The sequence below is a fragment of the Dermacentor andersoni genome, unplaced genomic scaffold (genome assembly GCF_023375885.2).
Source record: "Dermacentor andersoni unplaced genomic scaffold, qqDerAnde1_hic_scaffold ctg00000044.1, whole genome shotgun sequence".
Taxonomy (NCBI): Eukaryota; Metazoa; Arthropoda; class Arachnida; order Ixodida; family Ixodidae; genus Dermacentor; species Dermacentor andersoni.
The window spans coordinates 1,026,174-1,052,012 of record NW_027314758.1 but is presented as its reverse complement, the minus strand read 5'-3'; the positions used below and the strand labels follow the sequence as shown (position 1 = coordinate 1,052,012).

Genomic DNA, 25,839 nt, shown 5'->3' with positions numbered 1-25,839 from the left:
AGGTTCAAATTCGCGACCTCGGGCTAAGCAGCGCTTCGCCATGACCACGAAGCATGCAAGTACAGCAGGCTAAGAATGTAGTTCAGAGCGGCAGGAAGCGCTGAATTCTGCTGATAGGTTGCCTTGACCATTCCGAACAGCCTTTGACTGCCTGCCAACGGACATTTTTTTTTTCTGTGAGCAAGCACCTACCCTCACTTCCAGCAGGGCTAACACCCCTTAGATGGCACAAGACCTGTGCATTGCACTGTATGGCGTCGTGTTTCCAGGCCAGAAATTTCCATTACCAAGCCCGACGTGACGAAAGCGGTGAAGCTGGGCCCAAGCTGGGATACCACTACTGCCACTATTACTACGCGTACGTTGTTACGAAATGTTGTGCTGGCATTCGACGCTGAGGTGAAGTTACGTATGTTAACGCATGATTCCCTACGTAGGACAGTAACTAATGATGTGTTTAATTTTATGGTTTTGTTAAAGTGTATGACAATGTTGTGGTTAATATGATGGCTTTGTTAAACTGTACGACCATGTGAACAAAATGTGTGTGCCTCTGCTGTTCCCTTTGCCAGTATGGGGGCGAAGAACTCCCTCAAGCCATCCTTGAATGGCTTTTCCATTCCCCTCCCATCATATCTATATGTGATAAACCAATAAAGAATCAATCAATCAGTGCGAGCGACGTGTCATCCTAGGCATAATGCCAGACAGCTGCGCTCACAGCACTGCCTGCTGTGTTCCCTACTTCTCCAAGTTTCGCGAAGAATAGATCAGCAGCTTCCATAAAAGATAGAATGCGGTCATCTTGACAAATCATTTTATAGCAAAATAACGTAGTGAACATAGCAGTACGTTTATTTATTTATTTATTTATTTATTTAGAAAGAAAAACGTTGCTGTAGTTTAGAAAGCACACTGAATGCTAATGGCTTAATTTCCTGCTCGCCTCTTTTCGTGCGATGCTGCTTTACTTCTTGCGTTTGGCCTTGCAGTAACCGCTGTAGCATTCCTGTACAAATTAAAAGAAAAGAAAGAAAGAAGGAGGTGTCTGTATATGCACGTTTCTGTCCGCTGCAAATCACAAGTACTCATATGCTGGATATGGAGTTACGCGATACCGCAAATTTTGCATGTTAATCGTATTTGTTGCGTGAATAGGATACTGATATTGTTTTGGATATGTCAGTGAAGGCATACGGAAATGCTTTAGAAATATGAAAAAAATTCACCAAAGAATACATTTTTACTTGTGTTTAACCAACCTCACTGTAGGTACGGAAAAGCTGTTTACAAAATAATTTTGATTTTTCGACGCGATTGAAGCCTAAATTTTAGGTCGTGAGGTGAATAATCTGGCCTGGTCACTGGCACGCGTAACTCATTGCTGATAAAGTGGATGCTATCGATTCTAGTGTCAGCGATGTTATGTTTTAAATTATACGCGGAAAATGTGTCTAAAAGTAAAAAAATTTTACACTGCGCGAGTGAACAAACTTAGTCCTGAATTGACTAAAACTTGCAGGTTTATGTATTATGAATTAGAGTTTTTTTCTCTTCATTTTATAAGCAGCAAGGACAAGAAAAAAAAGGTTTCTCAGAATGATATATGGAGCCGTTTTCATCCGAAAGCAGAGGAAAATGCAAAGGCATGTTCTTCTGCTGCGCTTACGCAGGACGTTCTAGCTAACAGAAAACTGTTTTAAAATAACGCGAAAGCAAAAGGTAAAATATACAATTATGAGACCTACAGTGTTTTTTCGTCAGTACTCTTTCACCAGAGAGAGAGAGAGAAAGAGAGACTAAATTTTCGTGCACTAATTACCTGACTAATTGCTGAAGTTTAATGACTCAACTTCTAAATCTTCGAACTAAGCGCGTCACTACCGATGGGAGCGCTCTGCGTTTTAAAACATCCCATTCGGCCATTTTCAGCGCGCCATATGCCACGCAGTTAATTGTTTTCGGCGGTGTCCTTTAGCGCGCGAAATATGCCTCGCGTTTAATTACACCGCGAAAATATGACCGCGTGTTTACGCGCCCGAGCGCTGCGACTTGTCCGACTCGGCGACCGCCTCGAAGCGGCAACGTTTCGCTGTTTGCTTTCGCTCGCAGCCACGATCACAGCCATCGCACGGTGTAACCAGGAGGTCAGTTGTCGAATTCAATTCTCGCACCGCTGAGGTGGCTGCACGCGGGCTTGCTAGCACGTGGCCCTCGTATTTCACACGCTATGAATAAAAGGCGGCTAAGGCACGCCGAAAACGATCGAATGGGATGTTTCGGGAGCCGGTAACCCATTTTCTATCGAAAGTCATGCCCTCTGTTTAAAATAGCTTATTTTGAATATTTATTTTTATATGAGCCAGGTAATCAGTGCACAAGAATACTCTGCCGCGAAAAGGGACTTGCAACCGAACGCAGTAGGTCTCATAATCGTGCAATGCGCCAATTTCATATTTTTGAACAGCCTGGACAACGTTCGCTCGGACACCCTGGATTGAAAATTCGCATGTTCATTTAAAAAGCGCGATGTGTAGTTAATAAACGAAGGTCATTCAGCTTTCCGACCCAATCGGACAGGCAGGTATGCATACAAGCAAAACGGAAACACTCGTTTTACCACGTCTATATCAGGCATTCTGGGTAAGAAACCAATATTTAACGCAAGATCACTTTTTGAGTTTTTCATACGAAGTCGCCGCATTACATATCACCAGCCCAAAAAATTCGCAGGCCGCTGAGACGATGGTAGCGTTTTGTATAGAGCATACTTTCAAAGGGCTCTGGTGAAGCAGTAATGCTCTTGCCAGAGACATATTTTTAGTCTTTCACCCCTGCGTACCATACTCTCTATTTGCGTCCTACGCATTATTTTTCACCTTATACATAACTGTCGTATTTTAGTACATTTACGATTTACGCACTTTACAGCGAATGTTTTCACACAACCACACAGACATGTCGCTTATACCCTTATCTCCATTGATATATACCACAACAACGCATATCCCACACCATCGACTATGTCATAGCTTTTCTTGATGCTCTTCGGTCCTTACTGACCCTTGCGCAACAAAACCCTATATATCACATCAGGTATTTGTTACTATATATGCACTGTACCTCCTGTAAATTTGGGTTTCGGAACGCCCGCATGAGACTAGGCATTGCAACAAAGAACTGCCAAATCTTTCTACAGTGATTATTGTTACCACGCTAAGTTGTGTACTGTTCTAACAAGTGCTAGCATCTTTTTTTTTACCTTTTGTTCATTCGCACCTCCTACATTTACCGATGTCGAGTGCTTCCTTAGCACCGTGAGCGTAAAGAGATATCTACTTAAGGGAAACGCGTTTTACCTTGTTTTTGCCACAGTTCGTTCCATCTAGGCACCAGTATTCAGCCATGTCAACGCTTCGTCTGTACCGGTCTTTTCCAGGGCAGCACGTTATCTTGCAAAGAGCATCTCCACTTCTTTTCTGGAGCAGAACAATGCAAACGAGATATGGACAACTTATCAAGGTTAACAATTATTAAGTGGACAGCTTATCAAGGTTGGGAGATTTTCTTTTTTAGGAGTCACAGCTTCATTCCAGGTCACGGCGGTCGCATTTAGACGGGGGAGAAATGCGAAAACGCCCGTGTATATACCGGACATTAAGTCCACACTGAAAACACCAAGTGGTCCAAACTAATGCGAAGTCCACCCACTACTTCCGCGTCATAATCGTATCGCGGTTTCGGTATCCTAAATCATAGAATTTATTTCAAGTTTACAATAAATAAATCATAAAGCTCCAACGTGCGTAATTTTACGCATTCTGCGATTCTGACTGCTCGCATGTGTAAAATACTTTTACAGTACGTGCCCCACTTCCTACTAACAGTTGTAAAAAAATTCTGGGGTTTTATATGCAAAAACCGCGATGTGATTAAGAGGCATGTTGTAGTGGAGAATAGCGGATTAATTTTAACCATCTGTCGTTCCTTCGCGTGGACCCCATTGCACGATACAAAGAGTTTTTCGTATTTAGCTGCCATCGAAACGCGGCTGCTGTGGCCGGGATGTGATGCCGCGAGCTCGTGCTTAGCAGCGCAACCAACGCCCTAGCAACTAAGGAACCACGACAGGTCACTTACTGTTGCGTAAATTTGCCCTTTTAAAGCCTAGACGTAACACGCGGATCCCCAATGCATGTTACGATAATTTGAAGGGTGAGACCACCTGTAGTTGGTGCCCACTCTTCGACAAACATTAAACGGGCCCACCTCCAATCCTCAACTATGTGTATGTGCCGCTAAACTAACTCGTTCAGAGTACGCTTAGCAAAAATCTTACTTAGTTCATTTGTTACAGTAATGGAACGCTATGTACGACCCGGGGAATCCCGTTTTGTGCATGGAGGAGGAGGAGGAAGTAAACTTTATTGCTCTAGAAAGAGTAATTCAGCGGTCAGGCCGTATGTCTTCATCTTCTATTGGTTGATGAAGATCTCCAGCCTGCATGGTTGGCGCCCCTATTCCAGGGCACCACTGAGCGTGGCTGCTCGTCGGGCATGATCCACCAGCCTCCGTTACAGGCTAGGGTCGCCGCTGGAGAGCACGCTCTCCCACGGCTCTGCATTCGGATTTTCTATTTTGTGGAATGCCTTATTCGTATTGCACTCCCATGTGATGTGATAAAGTGTGGGTATTGCGCCACACCACGGGCATGCCTCCCTGTATTGACTTGGGAAGATTTTGCATAGTATATGTAAATTTGGGAAAGTACCTGTCTGCAGCTTTCATGGAGCAGCGTGTTCTCATTTTTTGCACGCGTAGACGCGCGTGATAGCTCTCATCTGTGAAATTTTCAAACTTGGATCCTACGGGACGTCATGTTTTTTTTTCAACATTGTTTGTTACGTTTTGTATCAAATGGCGTATCTCTGTATTTCGTACGACGTCGGTACCTGCTCTACCCCAGGGGGCGGAAACTCCCTGTACCTCCCTTGGGACACTCTGCCCCATGCCTATACGCGGCGCCAGCGCCGCTTCCACCACTGGCGGTTGCCGGATATCCACTAGAAATAATTCAAAAACAAAACAATGCATCCAAGATGTCACTGATGAGGTCAGAGACTAGAGGGAGAGGGCACACCACCGGGAGGAGGAGTGTTGCCGCGAAGCCCTGCTTTCCCAATTCGCACGCAAGTAATCCGTGTTTGTGCTCTCTTGCAGATCCGCTGGCGCTGCGGCGACATTGGCCAAATCGAGGGGCAGAAACCGCTGAAGTGCGCCGTGCTTACGAAGCGCTTTTTTTTTTTCTGCTGCGTTTACCTTGGAAGCTTCTATTCATTTTTAGAGCACTGGTGTGTGCGAGCGCTGGCTCGTACCCACCAGTGCAATGCAATTATAATGAAAAATATTTGTATAGCAAACAGTCTTTATCTTGCAATATTCGCAGGTACATTTCGTTATTTCGTGAACCTAGTCGCTTCGGAATTCCTAACATGTGTTTAAGTTTAGGGCTGCAATTCAAGTGGTCCACAGATGTATAGTGGGGGGTAGTATAAAGAAAATAACTTCCTGGCACCATCAATCGTGAATTTTGTTCGCGTGTTGTGAAGGGGATCAACTGAAGCTGGCCGATTCATTAGGCAGTGAAAGCTCAACACAAGTAAAAGTTGAACGGTTTTTTTTTTCACACATTCCGTACTGGAAAAATACTGACCTCCACGCAATGCGAAAGCGTCAATCTGCAGAAGCAATTTTCATTCACAACTGAAATTTCTACATGATGAGTGAACACAGATTCAGCAAGATCGAAACCAATGCGAAAATTAGCCATCGAGGGCTGGTCACGCGGAACTTGACTATCACGTATGTTATAATGGCGACACATTTCGGGGCTTACAGAAAGAAGATAGAGTACGATACGTGCATTTCATTAACAGTATAAGTAAGGACCCACAGAAATTTAAACTGGCTACATGTATCTGCATGAACAGGAAGTAGCCTACAATTGCTGTCATTACTTGAACTACATGCCGAATGAGGGAGCATATTTCTATAGCGCCTACAAGTGCACATGATCTGCCTTTCGTCATACTTTGCGTAATGTTCATATATACACAGAAATGAACGGCGAGTATTAGGACGCTGTTCTGACACAACATCAACGCAAGGAACCGACTATTAATAAAATAACTTAATAGCATTCTTCATCGCAAGGGGGATTACCAGTTCACACTTAATTATAATTAAATACTCCATACTTGTATTACCGGTATTATTAAATACATTTTTGCCGGCAAAAAAAAACATTGTGCCTTGTCTATAATACATATGCTCAAAAACTTGCACACACCGAAGCTGTGCCTAAGCAAGGTAACGGAGCATAAAGTTCCATCAACGCTCCAAAATTCAGATAAAGTAGACAGCATCAACCTTCTTTAATACGATATCTTAATAACTGTGCATCAAAACGCAACAAGAAAATACGTGCTTGCATCCTTTTGCCGTCATTGCTCTTGAAATTTGATAAAATGTCACGGCTACCTTCTTTTCTTTAGCCTTGGTTGTAAGTTTTGACAAAGTAAAGAGTGCGCAAAATGTATAGCCCAGCAAACACGCACTCAAGCCCTTCAGTACAAGTATTTCACCGACAGCCTGCAGGTGGGCTGCCATCATGACGAATGGGTCGAGCGACACTGCTCCTATGTCAGTCCACTGAGGCTTGCACAGAACTGGTTTACTCATGCAAAATGAATACCTGCTACGAATATGAACTGAAATACTTGTGCTTACCCGGTGTCGTTAATAAACCTGAAAAACTTTGCGGAACTGAAATTCCAGCTGTTAGAACACCACAGAGCCGCGCAACACATGTGATGCCTCGTTTAGCCATCTTCGTCTAATGCTCGTTTGAGTCGCTTCCCTGCGTCTGCCGTTCGTTGCACGCCTGATCGAGCTTCTTTGTCTTATCTTTCCCATCTTCATACTGGGGACGAAAAGCGAAGCAGATGACCAAGCGCGATCCGACTCTTGATATCGCTGAGCGAGCGGCAAGGGTGAGCGGAGGTAAGCTCGGCGGACGCACGAAGACAACCACTTCCCGCGCTTCGCCCGATTTAAAATTCACAAAAAGAGAAACAAAATCAAATAGGTTAGGATGTCCGGCAGCCGCTTGAAGCTCGCATGTTCCTTGAAACTGAAACTAGCATTCGCCTGCCGGGGGTTGTCTACCCTTCAAAGTTTTGCTTCCTTGCTTTTAGTCAACCCGCAGCATCTTTTTCATGGCTTTCAATTATTTCAGTTCTATAAGTATGGCGTCACGTATACATGAGTCTGCCACTCGAACCGTTTGATTTCTTTCTTCTTTAATTTTACACGGCCGTAGCTGTTTCCAGTGAGGGCTCTTGAAGACCACGTTTACCAGCCACGTTTACTAATTGGGTGTTCCCTTCATAATAAAGCCGAAGTTCGCGTAGCCTGTCGCGGAGCCTCTAAACGTCCATTTTGGTGTAACAGAACGGTGTTGCCATCTAGGGCAAAAGGGTAAAAGATGTGTTTCATCATATTAGTGACAGATGATGCCACCGTCTTGTTGATGCATTAATTATTGAGCGGCACCGGGACAGAGAACGCGCACTTTGGCCTTACCGTAAAAAAAAATAGGCAAGTGATGATCGCTAAGGTGCTAATAAACTGAAAACATCGAGAACTGTAGTCCCCGTGTCAAATTTGACTAGAATTGAGCCAGTGGCTTAGCCGGAAAAGTCTTGCACAACTGGCGCTCCTATACCTATCGCAAACATAAATATGTTTATTATTCAAAAATGCAATGTGAAACACCAACCAAAATGGTAGCAAATTTAATTACGTTGCGGCCCGCATTTGCGCAGCCCAGTTCACAATAAAACCATGCAGTGGAGCCAAAATCTGTACGATTGTCCTTCAAAATCAAATCATATTTTATTTTCCAGCAAGTATCTGGGTGGTCAGCTGGGCTAAAAGCTGTACGAACAGCTTGACGAAGGCCTAGGAAAGCATTACATGGCAGCAGCAGACAGAACGAAATAACTATAGCAATACTTCTTTTGTAATGCCGCGTGAAAAGGCGTCGCTATCAGCGCTAGAAGCAAACTTTCAATACTCAATAAGTACGTTCGTGGGTATATATAGAAATGGTATAACCAGGAACACGCGTAATTATATACCTTGTCGCAGCCTTCTCACATTTGCTAACTACAACTGGTATTAATGATGAGATGTCAAAAAGTCTTGTTGCAGAAACCGTCGACGATGATTGTCAATGTAAGAGAATTCTCGAACGCTTCCAGAAAGCTATTTGTTTTAATAAAGCAACTTTTTATTAAAGTATAGTTACTTGTATTAAAGGTACTAGTAACTTTAGCTCCTATCTCTTAGAAACTCGCCATTTCGTGGACAGCGTGACAGGCTCCCGTACACATTGTATACCTCCAGTGGGTACACCTCTCTCTCCTTTCTTTCCTTCCCTTAAACCCCTTCTCCTGTGTAGGGTAGCAAAACGGACGTGCATCTGGTTGACCTCCCTGCCTTTCCCTCCTTCCGTTTCATCCTCCTCCTCCAGGGCGTGAAGTCCGCCTATAATGCTTTGAAGAAATCGGTGAATAGTGGCGAGATCGACGCTGCGTCTTTCAGCATGGTATAGCCCAATGCTCTAACCATTAGGTCACGATTACTTCGTTGCCTCGCTTGGCCGATTACAACGCGCATGCTTCCATCGTGCTAAAGTGGCGCCTTCAAACGAGTGTTGGGTGCGTGACGTGCCAGTTTTTCGCTTTCTTCTCTCGCGTCACAGCTAGTGCGTTGAGGAGCTGCGTGAGAATGCAACGCCTTCGGGATAAGCCCAGGAAAACGTTTAGGTACAAGGATAAAAGGCTGGTCCAATGAGCCGAAGAAAGCTATTCGCTTTAAAAGTAACTCTTTCGCTTAAAATCAAGAAGGGGGCCCACAGACGGAGTAGCCCAGTGTAGTATCAACAGTTACAAACAGGAATAAGGTGCCTCAGGAAGGCTGACCAACGTTTCGATAGGAGACGAAGATAGGTCCTCCATCAAAACGATGGCCAGCCTTTCTGAGGCACCTTATCTCGTGCTTGTAACCGTTACATCTCTTGCTTTACTATACGCCGAATTATTTGCATGGTTGGTATGGTTGCCTTCAAGCCTCATTTTATGACGCATTGACATACTCACGGTGCATTCCTTTGATTGTAGTGATCCGGACTCCCTGCGGCAGAATTTGTTGCGGGACAAAGTGTCACCGGGATACCTACGCGAGTTCTTAGGCAACTTGCCTGTCCAAGTATTTTCTATGCAACGTGGAGGGACAAGCCTGCATTTGTAGGACAGCAGAGAACAAAAATAAGGAAATATTCGTAGCTTCAATAGAGAAGAAATTGAAAAACTTGGAACCAGTACAGTCGCGAGCAAAAGTCTGGAGACCATCAATGGCACGAATATGCTTTTTTCCTTAGGCGCTTAAGCATGATACTGGAGCCAACTGGTAGAGGCTACACGTGTGGCCGTTTGACCAATGTTTTGCAGTTGGAAAATTTCACGTTTCACGGCTGAGCTAAGAGAAAGTAAATTTTTTTGATGATGCCGTGGTCTTCAAAATTTTGCTCCCGACTGTACATGTCAAGGATAAGGGAAAGAAAGTGAAAAGAGAAAAGATATGCATACTATTCGCTCCTTACACAAGTGCCTCGTGTTGTCCATTATCTATTTTTCACTGACAAATAAGACCACTTATATCGTGTTTTTTTCTTATTCAGAAAAAGCGAATATATATATATATATATATATACATATATATACAAGTATAACTGTTGTTACGCTTTTTTTACGAAATGCACTTTTTTCTCATGTGTAATACACAGTCTTGAGGACCGGTTATATGAATTATAATGATTTACTTGGAATGAAACTAGGAGGTTAACAAAGAAGCTCACGAACAGGTTAAGGACCGCGTAAAGAGCGATGATACGAAGAATGGTATGGGTAACATTAAGACACAGGAAGAGAGCGGCGTAGATCAGAGAGTAAACAGGGATAGCCGATATTCTGGTTCACATTAAAGGTAAAAAAATGGAGCTGGGCAGGTCATGTAATGCGTAGGATGGATAACCGCAGGACCATTACACATACTGAGTGGGTGCCAGGAGAATGGAAACGCAGTCGAGGATGGCAGAAAACTAGGTGGGGTGAGGAAATAAGGAAATTTACTGGCGAAAGTAGGAATAAGCAGCGCAATACAGGGATAATTGGAGATCGCAAAGAGAGGTCTTCGTCCTGCAGGGGACATAAAAAGAGGATGCTTAATATGATTACGACGATGAACTGCTTTTGCCGGGCTTGTGATCTCGAGCTTGAGTGACAGATATTCGCAGCGAAAAGACAGCAATGCCGCATTACCGCATAGCCATGTTTAAGAGCTTGAACACAGAGCTAAAGAGCGTTGCAAAGTTTGATGGGTTCGCTGCATGAACGATTTTTTTTTTGCGCGGCTGTTCTATCGCAGGGACTGGAGGGAAAATCACAACTACGGACGCGTCCGATAGCAGGTGCCGAAAAACGAGGCAAATACACAGCGAAACTGGAAGAAATCGAAATTCCAGTGAAAATTACAAACCCTACCCCCACTAGGTTTTGCAATCGGACTACTAACAACAGCAAAGAAAAAAGGAATAATGAATCACCGATTACGCACTACGAACAGCTACCCTTGATAAATGAGAGGCCTTGGTTTATAAGCGCTGCCAGAGAGCACAATGGACACATAGCGAGACATTAGGACGCTCACAATTCATGGTTATTTCAACTGAAGCTTTTAGGCTTGAACGCGCCATACGAAATTAAATCTTACGCACCTTGAGGATGAGCGAGAAACGAAGAAAAAAGCAGGGAGGCTAACCAAAAACAAAAGTAGCATGGTTCGCTACCTTGCATGGGGGAAAAACCATCTAAAGAGAGAGAAAAAAAAGTGAGTAGGCAGGCGAACTCTCGCTTACCTTAGGAAAACCAAAAACTGCTCTTGAGAGCACTGTGAAAAAGTAAACTGGTTCTCGTCCTTCAAGTCGTAGCTCATGATGTGTCCGTCAGTCCAGCGGCAATGGTATGCACCTTGATTTCCTGGAATTCCCTGCACGGGCGCCGCTTGATCGTGACTTGATCCCATTCTGTTTGGGGTGAGCGAAATGGCAATTGTTGTACAAGTGATATCGCGCCAATATCACGTCCTCTTGAAGTTGTAGCCTTCATGGATCTGCTAATGATTAATTATGGTCGTCTAATGATCAGTTCCTTCTTTTTCATTTCTTTTTCGCATGAATTGCACACAGCATACTATAATTATGTTCAATCTCACAAGAAACTTGCAGCACTGCCGAAGCAGGTAATATCCTTGTGCTGAGGAATGTAGTTTCGGTCGTAACTGTCGGATTACTGGCGGGATTACACAGTTTTATTTTTGCTTTGAACATGATACGTTGCTGCGATACGTGACATGTTAGGACCTTTCACATGCAGGTCGTACATTGCTTAAGTTTCTGTGCTGGTTACCGATGCTAATCTTAATAGCCACCACAACGGTGATTACTTAGCAACATAACGGCGCCCGTACAGCACTGACTCTCCACTTCGATCTGAATTCGCACTTGTTACCCGCTCAACGCCCCGACAGAAAGAACTAAATGAAAAAAAGTCCGCCATCACTTAGTCTCATCTCGCTCCGAGGTCAAAGCGTTAAGAAAGGTTTGTCATTTGTATTGAGATCAGCTGTTAGCTTTGACGCTGCTAGGACCGCACAGGGGGCGCCTAGCCATAAATGTGGTTTGATTTTCGCTTAGCAGGTAGCATAAACTGCCAAAAACTTTGAAATAAGCTGAATTTTGTGTTGGGGTGACAAAGAAGGAGCGATTCTATATAACGAATTGCTTACAAAGGACCGAAGTTATCACGGCATGAAATGGTCGAACAGTTTCATAAACATTTTCTGTATCGCGATACCTATGTTACTTCTGCAAAACTTCCTGACCTTACTTTCCCTCCAAAGCAGAACACGTTCTTTTGTCAGCATATAGATGTTCATGAAGTGCATACAGTATTTTTTAGTTTTAAAAACTTGTCATGCATTGATCCTGATGGAATACAGATGACACCCCTAAAATTTGTGCTACATGAGACCACTGAGTTACTTGTACACATATACAACTTGTGTATCTCAACCGGTGTATTTCCTGCAAAGATGAAGACTGCGAGAGTAACAGTACTCCGTAAGAAAGGCAACAAGCTAGACATTAATAATTACCGGCACATATCTGTTCTCCCTATCTTTTCCAAAGCTTCAGAGAAAATAATATTTGTACGTTTAAACTTATTCTGTAATAAGCACAACTTAATTAGCGAATCTCAGTATGGGTTTCAGAGAGACAAGTCCACAGAGTTAGCCCCAATGCATCACAAAGAATATATTCTTACCAATTTCGATAACCAGCTCCTCACTTTCGGTTTATTTGTAGATTTCAGTAAAGCGTTCGATTGCATTAGCCACAATACTCTTTTGCATAAGCTCAATCGTTATGGAGTTAGAGGACTTCCTCTTGAATTTTTTAAGTCGTATATTCAAAATAGACGCCAATATGTACATATAAATAACTTGAGGTCCCAATAAAGATTTATACTCTCTGGAGTACCTCAAGGCAGCATTCTGGGTCCTTTGCTTTTTAATCTCTACGTTAACGATATTGTAAATATTTATTTCAATGTAAAATTTTTAATTTGCGCAGACAACACCAGCATATTTCTAACCTCACGTTCTTACACCTAACTTATCACAATATCAAATGAAGTGCTCTTGAAACTTAGTACATGGTCTAAGCAAAACTGTTTATGTGTCAATCGAACCAAAACTAAAGCTATAATTTTTCGTCGCACAGGAAGCACCTCCCCTTTGCTACATGGCATAACCTATAATAATGCTCAGATTGCAGTTGTAGAAAGCATCGAAATCCTTTTCTACATCGCTGCTATGGAAAGACCATGTAAATACTGTAACACAAAAACTGTGTCAGACAACAGGTATAATAAGCCCAAACCGATACCTTCTCCCTACATCAGGTAAAGTACTATTATATAATGCCTTGTTCGCCTCTCATATCAAGTATTGTCGCCTCGTATGGGGCACTAGAACTGATACGAGCTTAAACAAATTTTTTATTGCAGAAAAGGATAGTACGCGTCCTCGCAAATATTCCGTACGATATACACACCGAGCATTTATTTGACAAGCTTAAAATTATCATGGTGCACGAAATTTATAGGCGTCGGCTTTTGCAGAAGTTTTATCACATGAACAGGGAAGGCGATCTATCCCTCGTTAAATTATCATGTTTAGAAGAACGTGTCCTCTCACGTTTCACAATAAACACAGAACGCTGGACAGTGCACCCTTTTAGAACTAATTACAGCTCCCAAATGCCAAAAAACAACTTACCAAGGCTTTTAAATGCTTAAAACAAATCTGGAATTGATATATGTGCCCTTACCCCATCAGAAATTTCCCTACTTAATCAGCAGGACTAATATTCATGTTTATACGGTCAGCTATTTCAGGAGTGCAGATTTGTTGAGTGTACAGCTTCTTTACATTTATATATCGTTACGCATGAAGAAAACGAAGACCGGTGACGAAGGGGACATGGTGCGACGCAGTGGTGAGGGAGAACGGGGAGCACGACGTTGCTGTGGGGTGTCAAACTCCTGTTAGATGCCGGGGAGCGATTCCAGGAGGTGCTCGGCCAATACTCGTCGCCAGATGATACGTGTTCTGGCCACTGGGCACCGTTTCGGAGGGCCGAGAAAATTCTGAGGGCTGGCCATACCACGTGGTCATACGCTGGTTGCAAAACCGCGATATATGACCCGGGACACCGCAGGAATAACACAGTGGGAGAGGTCGAAACCTTGGTTGTTCGTTGGTGAAGCGAATATTATCATTTGCTCTCGTGTAGTGGGTTGGTTCGTGGCGTGTGTCACGACGATACATCGGGCGTAGAGAAGGCATGCGCTGAGCGCTTTGGTCATAGCGCGGAGTTGGAGGGCGTGTTGTCATCCTCGACTATGGGGCCGCGCTGTACTCTACGGCCGCTGCGGTAACCATCGGTTGCCAAGGGACCGAATGTGGCGCCGTCATAGCCTTACGTGACGTGCACACGCCATGGTGGTCAGCAGTTGAATGCAACAACTCTTCGCGGTGGGAAAGTTCCTCGCGGACAATCTGTCAGATGGTCGTAGGAAGGTCAATGCAAGGGCTCGTTTACACACTGGCAACCGTCGTAACGTTTGCCAACCGACCAAACTTTGGCGCAATCCGAAGCATCTTGAGCGTTTCAAAATTTCTGCAATGCCGAATGACGTCGGACACAGAACTGTGGCTTTCCTTTCCAATTAGAAAATTGTACACATCCTCAGCCACTCCTTTCAGCAAATGTCCAACTTTATCTTCTTCCGACATGCGAGCACTGACCACCTTACACAGCTTTAACACTTCTTCGATATATGTTGGGCATGTCTCACTTGGTAGCTGTGCCCGTTGCGACAGTGTCTGCTCCGCACGCTTCTTTTTGGTGACTGAGTCACCAAAACACGCCTTTAACTCGTCAACAAAATGTTCTCACGTCGTAAGCGCGTCCTCGTAGTTCTCGTACCACACGAGGGCGGTATCGGTCAGGGAGAACACCCATTGGTGAGCTGAGCGGTTGCATCCCAGCCGTCGGACTTTCTCACTCGTTTGTAGTGGACGAGCCACTCGTCGGCATCTTCCCCCGCTTTGCCTCCGAAGGTGGGTGGAACTCGGTAGTATGGCAGTGGACTGCTAGGCGCTGCCCTCGGAGCGGCTCCTTCTTCTGGCATGTTGAAGGCGGTCACGGCTGATGGCGGGAGGTGGGCAAGTCGACGGCTTCGACGAAGCTGCGGCAGTGACGGTTCTGTTGTCATGAGCGGTACCCCGCACCTCCACCCCTCTGTTACGCGCGAAGGAGGCCGTTTATCACCCTTACGGATGAGGGGGACCTTTTACTTTAGGTCGCGAAGGTGAGCGCAAGAGCGGCCAGCTGGTTGATCAACTCAGCGTCGTTCTCTTCTTCTTTCCCCCACTCGGGACCGCAAGCACGTCCACCGGTCTTCGCTTTCTTCATGCGTAACAATATATACATACATAGATATATATATATATATATATATATATATATATATATATATATATATATATATATATATATATATATATATATATATTACATTGTGGTGTGTGAAACGTTGTGTAACTTTTCCATGCGCTACTACTCACTTTTCACCTGGTGCTTCTCATGCATTCTTGCAAAACTGCGTATTTTTGTGTTGTCAAAAACACGTGGCAGCTCCGCGCTGCCCATGTCTTGTGATCATAGGGGGCAGGGTGTTTTTCAAACTGCACTGGCAGCTTTTCTTCCCTGTCTCCCCCAATTTGTAGGGAATAAAGATACATTCAATATTCAATTCAATTCACTACAGCGTTATAAATGATGTTCCGCTGACGATGCGGAGCGCTATGAAGGTGTCATTGTTCACGGTATCATTAATTTACTGACGCATTCTAGTGTGAAACGCGATGACGGCAGCGAGCAAATGCCAAATAGACGCGTAAAGACGATGCGGCGCGGCTGAATATTTACAAGGGCATTCGCACATACTAAGGGGGCTGCGCAAGGCACTGCTGAGAAAGCGTAGAGACGAAGCGAAGCCATATCATATTCATGTAAACTCCCAGCTTATAGTTATAATGCCCAAACATTTGTTGCGTCAATGCACCAACCATGGAGCATGTGCCGACAGGACGGCAAGCGGACGCTGAGCAGACGCCGCGGCGCTGATGAAACCATCTCGAGAGACTTTCGGCCTTCCTATTGGCTAACGAGTTCTCCAGCTTCCACAGTGCTACGAGAAAGTGCTGAGATAGAGTATAAGTTAACTAGTGCTTATCTCCTCCGTGAGAAAATGATAGATTTTCCTTCAGCGTGTTTTGCTTTTGACAAATCAGACCAGCTGAAATCAGCAAAGGGCAGGAATTTACATGAACAAAAAACGAAATTGCAGTTTCATCCGAAGGGTGAAGCCCTGACAGCTTTAGCAAGGTTTAGCGTTACACTTGAACTCCTCAGACAGTGTTCCAACTCTACGCGAGTGCGACCTTTTGGAGCTAGACAGCACGCAAGGCAACCGCAGCTGTGTAAAAGGAACAGCGCCCGAGCATCTACCAGGTGTCTCACAATGTTTACGTGAGGAGGAACATTGCCAGAGACATTCCAGGCGTGGAACCTCGACGGTGCGTGAGATAAGGCCAATGGGCGACACCTCACACGACACCTCTGAGTCGTGTCTGTGTCGTGTGCTAAGCAGCTTCGCTGGTCATCCACCTTACAGAGTGGAATAGCTTATGATTTTTGTCCACCAACTCTTGTTGTATAAAAGCTGAAATTTTGGCGAGCTTGTGAGACTGCATACTTGACTTGAAGCGCAAAAAAAAAAAAAAACAACACGCGTACAGAGGAAAGCAAGATCAAACAGGACGAGCGCTATTTTACAGGATAGTGCTCTTCCTGTCTGATCTTCCTTTCGTCACTCCTTGTGTTTGTTGCACTCTAAGTCAAGTACGCAACTCTTGTTGTGTCGCTGTAATAGGGCTCGGTAAGGCCTCAATATCATAAGGCGTTTAAATTGCATAAACGTCGGAAAGCTAACGGCCCTCATGCGCGTAAGATATTGCTTGATTATCTACACCTTCCTAAACTCACCGCTAAGAAAAAAAATCTGCGCATGGTCATGTCCCCGTCTATCAGTTGCCAGTCTGATGTTTACATAATGTCAACATACGGACTTCACAATAATATGCATAGACCAGCTTCGCCCAACGGCTCCCAAGTCACATTACCTTTGCTACCACATTATTGCAGTCCTTTCTTATCATACATCGCCCGCAAGTGAACAATCCTGGCGATCACCAATGAAGAGCAAAAAGGAGAATTGGAATATAGTCATCGGATTATCTTGGCCCGATAGCTCTTAGATCAGATAAGGCTAGTGCGCTTCTAAGCAGCGACGTCAGGGCAAGAAGCCAAGTCCGCGTACATTTCAGTGGGGTATGCTGGCGATGTCTAGCGCTGTGATTTTTCTTTTCACAAAACGCGATATTCCGCGGAAGCCTCCGACGTCATCGTCAGGGCTTCTCATTTGGCACAGCTATAGGTCTTAGTTATTCACAAACTGCTCTAACTAGACACGCAGCGCTAACCGTCAGCGGCGCATATGTAGATGCGTTTCGCTCTTTCGAAAAGTTTGTATCGCGCTCTCACTTGCATCGGCGAAAGTGCATAGCGAATCTCACTACTGCGAAACTCAAGACAGCTGCATGTACTGGCAGGCGTCTCTGGAATAGCAATCCTAATATTTGGGTGCAGTATATCAAGATCATTTTGATCGGTGCGGTTGGGTGGCACAACTGCACTGGACGGGTGCTGGTCCGAAGAATATTTTCACCAGAAAATGGGCACAGTTCAGTGTATTCGCAGCACCCTGTAACACAGATATGCCAAAGGTCAACAGAGGATTTCACAGCAACACGAAAACGTAAAAAAAAAGTTGGACAGTTTCTCTGTATGGGGGAAGTGCTGAACACAATGCAAGGTTTAGCGCTGCTCTGATGTTCTTCGGTCGGCGCTCTATAACACTTGCAGTCTGAATGTCCAATAAGACGGAATATTCAGTAATCGATGACTCGTTGATCACTCAGTCTCGTTGGGCACTTCGTCTAGTCAGTCATGTGCCCTTTGGAAAACCCTCTCGTCGGACATTCCGTCTAGTCGGACATCCAGGTTCTCAATCTGCTCTGACAACACGCGGGGGCGACATGGTGGCTGGACGCAGCATGCGAGGAAGCAGAAACAGTGGTCTGACAGCTGCTGACAAGGTAAATGTATATGTGGTACCGAAGCGTTCATAGAAACCACGCGTTCAGAAAATGGTATTTCATCAAAAGTTTATGGGGCTAAGCGCTATCTATGCCAGGAGAAGGCACTTCCGCGGGAAAAATATAAGTAAAGCGGAAGTGACGCCACTTCGGATAGAAAAAAAAGAGAGACGTCATTTCTGGTTATTGAAGCAGAATGTTTTTTTCCTCGTTTTTCTGTAGGCTTCTTATGAAGCGGGTACTTTTAAACATTCTGCAGCTCTCCACAAGCTTTCGCTGTGGACTAGGCATTGGAGATTTCCACTTCATTCGATGGGGGTTTCAAGTCGTTGCCGGATTTTAAGAATGGGGACTCATGTTTAGTGGCAATTAAGTCAATGAAAATTAGGGATACATAAAGCTTGCGCTTTCACTGACTCTCACAGTGCGTGGGATGTCCATAATTCTTTTTTTACTAACATTATCTGAGAAGAGTTTGGCTTGCGCCGGCATTGAAAATAATCTGAATTAGGAACACAACACCAACGTGAACCATTGTTTGCGTAAATTTGTGGGGCAGGTATGAAATGCTTTCGAATAGAATGAACGATTTTCAAAAGATCCGATTTGACGTGTTGTGCGGATTTCTTTATCATATTAGCTAATCTGGCAGTCAGGCAATGCTGAGTCAGAAACAGGGGTGCTTTTCTGTTTGTCTTTTTAAAGCGAAGCTTTCCGCGCCTGCTGCTGTTATGGTCCTATTCCGCCCGTGCCGCTGGGTTTCTTGCGACACCACCAGACGGCGCTCGCCTCCGCGCATCCCGGCCGGTGCCGCCGCGGCAGCGTTTCGGAGTTGGTGCGCGTGGCACATGAATGTGCTGCTTTCCTATACCACAAAAACGCAGGTGCTGGGCTGCGGAGGTCGCGTGCTCGGCTGTGACAGTGCAAACATTACAATCGTCCATAGCCTAAAGAGAGTGCTTGGAGCTGGCGTCGCTACAGCGTGCTGGCCACGTATGCAGCAGGAGCACGTGAACGCGCGCCAGCAAAATGCCCACAAGGCGTGCACTGATCGTTGAGGACACCCAGGCCCGAAAAAAAGCGACGCGCGGAGCAGGAGCGTCTTCGTTGCGCCGCGAGACGGGGTGCAGACCGAGAATGCATGATACAGTGCAGACGTACAATTATAATAATTAGTTGCATTGCGTACAGCCTCATAATTAAATTGGATGTGGAAAGTGTGGAATGTGGATCCCACAGTGCGTGGGATCCATATATTTTCTTTCTTTTATTCGAACTGCACCAAGTCTTTAATGTAGAGCAATACAAATAGCAGAGGGTTATCGTCGCCATTCGACTCGCCAGGTCAGCAGCTTCTAGATAGGGAGTAATTTGACCAGGTATGTGCGCTCGTAACAATATTACAATAAATAACTTGAATTAATATTCTTATGTGGTTAAAGCAAATGAGTAGCTTGGAGCCAGTTTTCGATATTTATCTGAGTAAGCAACGAAATTTTGATTAAACAAGTTCCTCTACGGGCTACGCGAACGAATATCTCGCATTGTAAGAAGGCTCTCTGAAACCGAGATTAACGTGCAATTAGAACGCCCATGACATCGACTTCATCGCCACCCCACGTTCCTGTCATCTTGCCATCATCATCAGTGGCATGACCCTGTGAACCTGTGCCTTGCAACTGTACTGCTATTGGATTTCTAGGCAAATTGTTTTTACGTATAAGTTTCGAGCTTTAATGCTTGTATAGCAGCGGACAGCTGCCGCCGAAAAATTGCTGCGCAGCTAAACAGATCCACAACGGTATGATGGCCAGTCTTAACGCGTCTGCACATACATCACGATATTGCGCTGCCACTGAAGGCAAGAGACAAGTGTTTTGGGGCCCCACAGATTGTCTAAAGTGCATCCTACTGTTCAAGTAAATCTGCCATGAACTTCAAATTTCGAAATAGTGAAGACAAACCGCAAGACACCTTTCTACGGGGCCATGCCAGCGGTGACGGTGCAGGGAGGCATTATTGACGTCGTAGGTGCTCTTTTACCGCGCAAGTTTCACTTTCAGAGGGCAAACGAATGGGAAACATTTGTTCGCGTAGCTCTATGCAGGAGCTTATTTAATTAGAGTGTCTTTCCTCAGCTATACAATATCGACTACGAATTGCAAGAGGCTCGTTTGCTTTAGCCACCCAATAAGAATTATTAAAAAGTAACTTAGCGTACCTTGAGAAATATGCGCAGTTACACGTCAGAAATTGTGCACATAACCGCGCAAGTTACTCCTAAGATAGAGGCTGCCCATTCAAATCTCAATATCGCCACTGTGATCTATATTTCTCTAACTTTGAAAGTATGGTGCAGTTAAAAAGAACACAGAGTATTGGGCATACAGTAAGGACAAATCATGAAAGGCGCGTGGATTCAGGCACAGAATCGCACCCAAGATCAGTTTGAATGATACAAAGAAAACCTACATCGAATTATACAAACTAAAAGCACCACCTAGCGAAAGAAATGGACAGCACAACATACACGGTTTCAATCGTCATACGTACAAGTGCGCCAGCTCGTGAGCTAGATGAACGATTCCGGCATATCCTCTCCCGACGTCCAAGCTTTCCGCCACCCTTCGCCTCGAGCACAGACCTCCAGTCATGGCTAACCCTAAACATGAAATAGGGTTGCCCAAGAGAACACACACAGACCAGTCTCAGTAGCAAACATTCAACTTCGAGCCTATGCAATATTACATGCCGTAGCACCGCATTCGAGTCTCACCTGCTACACCTCTCCTGATCTGTCCAGTGCTAACGCTGATCATGGTTGCTATTATAACGTGTCCTAATTTGAAATTCCATGAGATATCTCAGAGAAGAGAAATAAAGAACACGGTACCATTGCGGCATAGAACAGCTGTTTGATAAAGATGTCTTCTGTGGCGGCATTCGTAATAACTTTTATGGGAAGTGCTATGACGGGCTCTTTGTACGCTTGTTCATGTACAGTTCAGCGCAGTATTGCGACTATCTTTCTATTTAGCTGCATTTAAGGAGATGGTGCATGTAAGTGGCACCGGGTACTTTCTGACTTAACAATGCCCACAACTATGTTCATAATGGAAGGAACGATTATAATAACTACAGTGACATCAGTTCTAAAGTTCACATAAGAAACAAATGTTCCTGAGAGTTCCCAAAATACAATATTCCTGCACAAATGAAGTTCATCATTAAGGCTACATTTTATCTACAATACTGCCTAACACGGGCAAATAAATTTCCACGGAAACAAAAATACGCGCGATTTATAAAAGAACAAGTGTTGCATCGACGATGGCCCCTTCACTCAGAAAGTATGCTTGAGCTCTCTTAAGCCATTCGTATTTATGTATTCTTTTGAGAGTACGGTGCCAACTTTGCTAAAATAGGTTGGGGTCTATAACAAGAATATTTAAACCGCTTTATGCCTGGCCTGTATTCATGCTAAGATACTTTTCTTGGTATTGACGTCTTATACTTGATGGGCCATGACATGAGAACAACAGAAATACTTGTTAAAAGTAGATTTCCCGGTTATTGTTAAGTTGAGGGTATTGTGATGCTAGAAAGAACACTAAATAACAGCTGTGAGACAGAGAAACTCGGGATAACTTCTCTTCAAATGTGATACTGCACCTCTTAAGTTATCCCTTTTATTGCATTGCTCCCTCCCCCCAAAGTGAAGCCTTACATTTATTTTTGGTTAGCAGAGTGTTACATTTGCATTCAGCGCCATGTTAAAGTATCTTGTTTCTGGCCGTGGTTAGCAAGAACATTGAAACATATGCTGCATCTGCGTATGTAGACAACGGGACTGAAAGGGAAGCAATGAGGTGAATGGTGCAATCAGAGTCCCTTGTCGCCGTTTAACGTGCAGCTCCCTCGGCCGGCTACCTAAATTACAAAGTGGTCTGTGCACAACTAACTGCGTGAATGCTGCCCACGGAGCACCTGGAACCAGACGATTTCAGTGCGCACCTATGGACATTGAGGACACAAGTAATACTGAAATAATTACCGCGTACTTATAGACAAATAAATTCATTTGTTTCCTCACTCACACCGTACTTATTCGAGTCTAGGCCGATAGTAAAAAAAAAACTTGAGTTAGGAAACTACTAGGGTTTCTTAGATTCCAGGATCTTGGTGCTGGAAAAATTGCATGCCGCTAACGCCGCAGGACAGTACTCTGTACCAATTACTCGACGCTGCCGCTTCCATACATTACTGAAGATTACTCTAACGCTACGTCATTTTGAACGCACTGAATGCGTACACCGCGGGAACAGTCATTGTGAGCCTAATTTTTAAGTTCGCTTTCGGTGTGACAGTAGCACCGAACAGGAGATGTCATTGCCACGTTTCAAATGTCTAGGTAGAACCTTCGAACGACACATATCATGGACTGCGCACGTTGAAATACTGCTTTCCAGTACATGCAGGATCTCGGGCATTCTGTCGAGGGTACGTTTTTTATTACCAAAAGCAGTCAAACTTCTCCACTGTAAATCTTTGTTTTTATCTCATATAAACTACTGCCATCTTGTTTGGAGCACGGCGACTATCCGCAAATTACATATAATACATAAAAAAGGCTATTCGCTCTAATGCAAATATTCCTTATGGCAGTCACACTGCCCCACTTTTCAATGAAATGAATCTAATTACTCTACTATACTATTATCGCACAATGCTCATGAAGCGGTACCACGTAGGCTTTAGAAAGGTTATATGTATAAGCACCATTTCAAAACTAAAGCACAGGACACTTATAATACTCGTCTCGTTAAAAAGCGGGAGATTCCGTGCATGCGCATTAATAGGCGAAAAAAAAAAATGCTGTGATTTCTTTTGCCGTTGTACTTGAATAAAGGAACAATCTGAAAATACTGATTATGGTCCTTCATCGTTTCTTTTTACGTTCTTAAACTCGCACTTGATGCTCTATTTTGTTTATGCCACTGTACCGCTTTTCTTATGCTATTATTTAACTAATGCTTGTTGTACCTTTTTTTTCTTTGATACCGGGTGATTTGGTCCATCTTATTAGCATTTCTCATATGTTCTACTCTTACTGCTCATGTAGCATTTATTGGAATATAGTGTATTCATCGACTGCCTTTAACGTTAATACCATGCATTGTAATTAGGTTTCTTTTGGATCTGTACTCACAATATATCTGAGATTATTGTTTGTCTTATTAAGCGCAATTTCTTATTTGTTTATTTTTTGCTTTAAGTGCATTCTTACATTGTTGTATTTGCCTGTCGCTGCCATTTGTACTGGGTGGTGGTCCTAGTCAGGTCCGTGTAGCGGCTTTTTGACGATAGCCCTCAGCATCCCGAATGTTGGAATAAAGTTTGATTTGATTTGATTATAGAAAGCTACCTACAGCGAGCCGGTGCAGTGCGGGGTTGGCACAAGAAATTGGTAATATAAATGGTATTTCGTTTTTGTGGCTTTTGTCGTTTTATTATTATCTAGGTGAGCTTCCTTCCAAGCAGAATAATTATGCAGATCCAAAGCACCGGTGAGAATCTATGTGTAGCGGAGCTTTCGCGAAGCGGTTAACGAGCTGCCATAAGATTGCCCATTTCATTCCTGCGTCTTTGGCGCCAAGAACACTGGCGGCCACGTGTCCTCTCGCGTACTCGTGCGACACATCGCGACAAACCTTACACGCACTTGTATTTCCTCGTTCCTTCTTAGTTATCGCTTCCTGGCCAGTCCGTTGTGCATATGTGCCATAGTATGGAAACCATAATCATCATGAGCACGCAGTTGTCCTCTCAAAAAGCTAGTTTACGTTTGGGCGATATGTAGCCATTGATCTCTACTTTAAGGAACATAGTGCATATCTGTTTATGTACCTCCTAATAACTCCCCTTATGGGCATGCGCCATTGTAGCACTCGCTACTTGACAACCTCCCTTTGTGGATAAGTGCCGAAGTATGGAAATAGCGATCACCGTAATCAACACGACAATACCCTTCCTGGCCTATGTCCCCGTTGTTATAGGCCATCGTATGGAATCATCATAAACCCGAGCTGAGCAGCTCAGAGAGCTAGTTGGAGTTGACACGATGTGTATCGCAAATTTTTTGGCAATCCCTCTTTGTGTGTGTGGGCCAAAATATGGATAGCACCATTCCAATTAACACGCTGACATACGTTTTGGCCAAACCCCGCTTTGGGTATGTACCATAGTACGGAAATCATAATCATCATCAACACACGGCGATCATCTCAAAGCGCCAGGTGTCATTGGCACGATATGTACCACTCAGTTCTTAGCCAATCTCCTGTTTTGGGTGAGTACAACACTATGCAAATCATCTTCATAATTAACATGCGGACATGCTTCTTGGCCTATCACACGTTGTGGGCATATGTGCCATAATATGGAAATGATCATCGTCATCAACACCCGGCGACCATCACGACTTTAAGCCTATTACAGAAGTGGAGTAATTCAAATCCATTAGCGATTGATACGGATAAAACTAATCCTGTACTATTTACACAACAGCAAAAGCACGCAAGCTGCAACACTGATATTTATCTCGGATCGGAAAGAATATAATTAGTTGATAATGTAATAACGGTAGGGGTTTTAAGCTGATTATCTTATGACCCATATTGCAATTTACAAATTCTAACAGTGGACTTCACAAAGGCGGATCCACTTGAAACGAATTCTCAGGACGACACCAGTTTTGAAATATAAATTCCCGAATTTTGCGGAGAAATGCATTCGCCTTCCAGTTACTGGTGTGCTGTTACGGTTGGTATCTGGTACCACGTGCAGAAAGGAATTTCACCCGACCTTCTTTCACCATGCCTCGTCGAAATGAGGCCTGACTTCTGCTACGGTTGGCATCCAGCACCTCGCGCAGCAAGGGCTTTCTCTCAACCGAGCTTCACCCACCATGCCTCGTCGAAATGAAGCGTGACTTCCTAATTCGCCATGGCAATTTCGAGTGTCCATCGGTCTGGCGGAAGCCCCGCAGTGTTTACAGGCCTCTTTTGTGTGTGTGTGTGGGCGACATTAGAGGGACCCTTTCCTCGAACTCTATAGGAGAACTTCCACGAACCAGCAACGCGCAAAAGAGACGGACAAGCGTCTAGAATTCCAGGAGGCTCGGTACCACCAGAGGCGTGGTATAACCGGAGGCGGGGCCCTCTTTCCGCCAATCAGACTCTGTGCCGGTCACGTGACGTCGACGGAAGCAAGATCCCTCCCACGATTGTAGAGAGTCTACTTAAGGGGCTCCGAAATGTACTTTTAATCACTTCATGCTCTTCTCCTCTTCTTTCACCAACCTCTGAATAAACCGTGCAAGTTTCGCACTAGAAATCGTCTCGCCCTTGCTTGGTCGCCATGGTCTACCGGATGCCTGCAGCCCGCCGACAACGCCACGCTACCCAATTGCAACGTAGGTCGAGCTTCGATAAACAGGCGTCGCTACAACTCGGCAGCAGTACGATACGCTGCCCTGGAGTACCCAACAGTGCTTCAGTGCATGAAACGACGTTTTCTGAACAAATTAACTGGAACGCCAATGTATTTCTCCGCAAAGTTCGGGAATTCGTATCTCGAAACTGGTGTCATCTTGAAAATTTGTTACAAGTGGATCCGCCTTGCGAACTCCATGGCTAGAATTTGTAAATTGTAATATGGGCCATAATGTAGTTAGTTAAAAACTTATTTAGTGAATTTTTATTAATTAGTAAATCTTGCATCTCAATTTTTTGTGCAAGTATTGTC

The 25,839-nt window shown here is 44.4% G+C and overlaps 1 protein-coding gene across 1 annotated transcript; it reads right to left on the bottom strand.

The window, feature by feature from the left end:
• Positions 1-853: 853 nt before the first annotated feature.
• On the bottom strand, positions 854-20,852 carry LOC140214445 (A disintegrin and metalloproteinase with thrombospondin motifs like). Its single transcript, XM_072285802.1, has 6 exons — positions 20,810-20,852; positions 20,587-20,695; positions 11,042-11,209; positions 9,225-9,363; positions 3,360-3,479; positions 854-1,009 (listed from the first exon to the last, which is right to left on the bottom strand). The coding sequence occupies exons 1-6, from the start codon at positions 20,850-20,852 to the stop codon at positions 968-970; spliced, it is 621 nt and encodes a 206-aa protein (XP_072141903.1). The 3' UTR covers positions 854-967.
• Positions 20,853-25,839: the final 4,987 nt, after the last annotated feature.

What these genes read in the sequence shown, in the direction of transcription:
- LOC140214445 (XM_072285802.1), bottom strand. Translation starts at nt 20,852, where the DNA reads ATGATCAGCGTTAGCACTGGACAGATCAGGAGAGGTGTAGCAG. An exon ending in CAGTTTTTGGTTTTCCTAAG is followed by an intron (nt 9,364 to 11,041) that starts GTAAGCGAGAGT and finishes CTACAAATGCAG; the next exon opens with GCTTGTCCCTCCACGTTGCA. An exon ending in CGAACTGTGGCAAAAACAAG is followed by an intron (nt 1,010 to 3,359) that starts GTAAAACGCGTT and finishes TAATTTGTACAG; the next exon opens with GAATGCTACAGCGGTTACTG.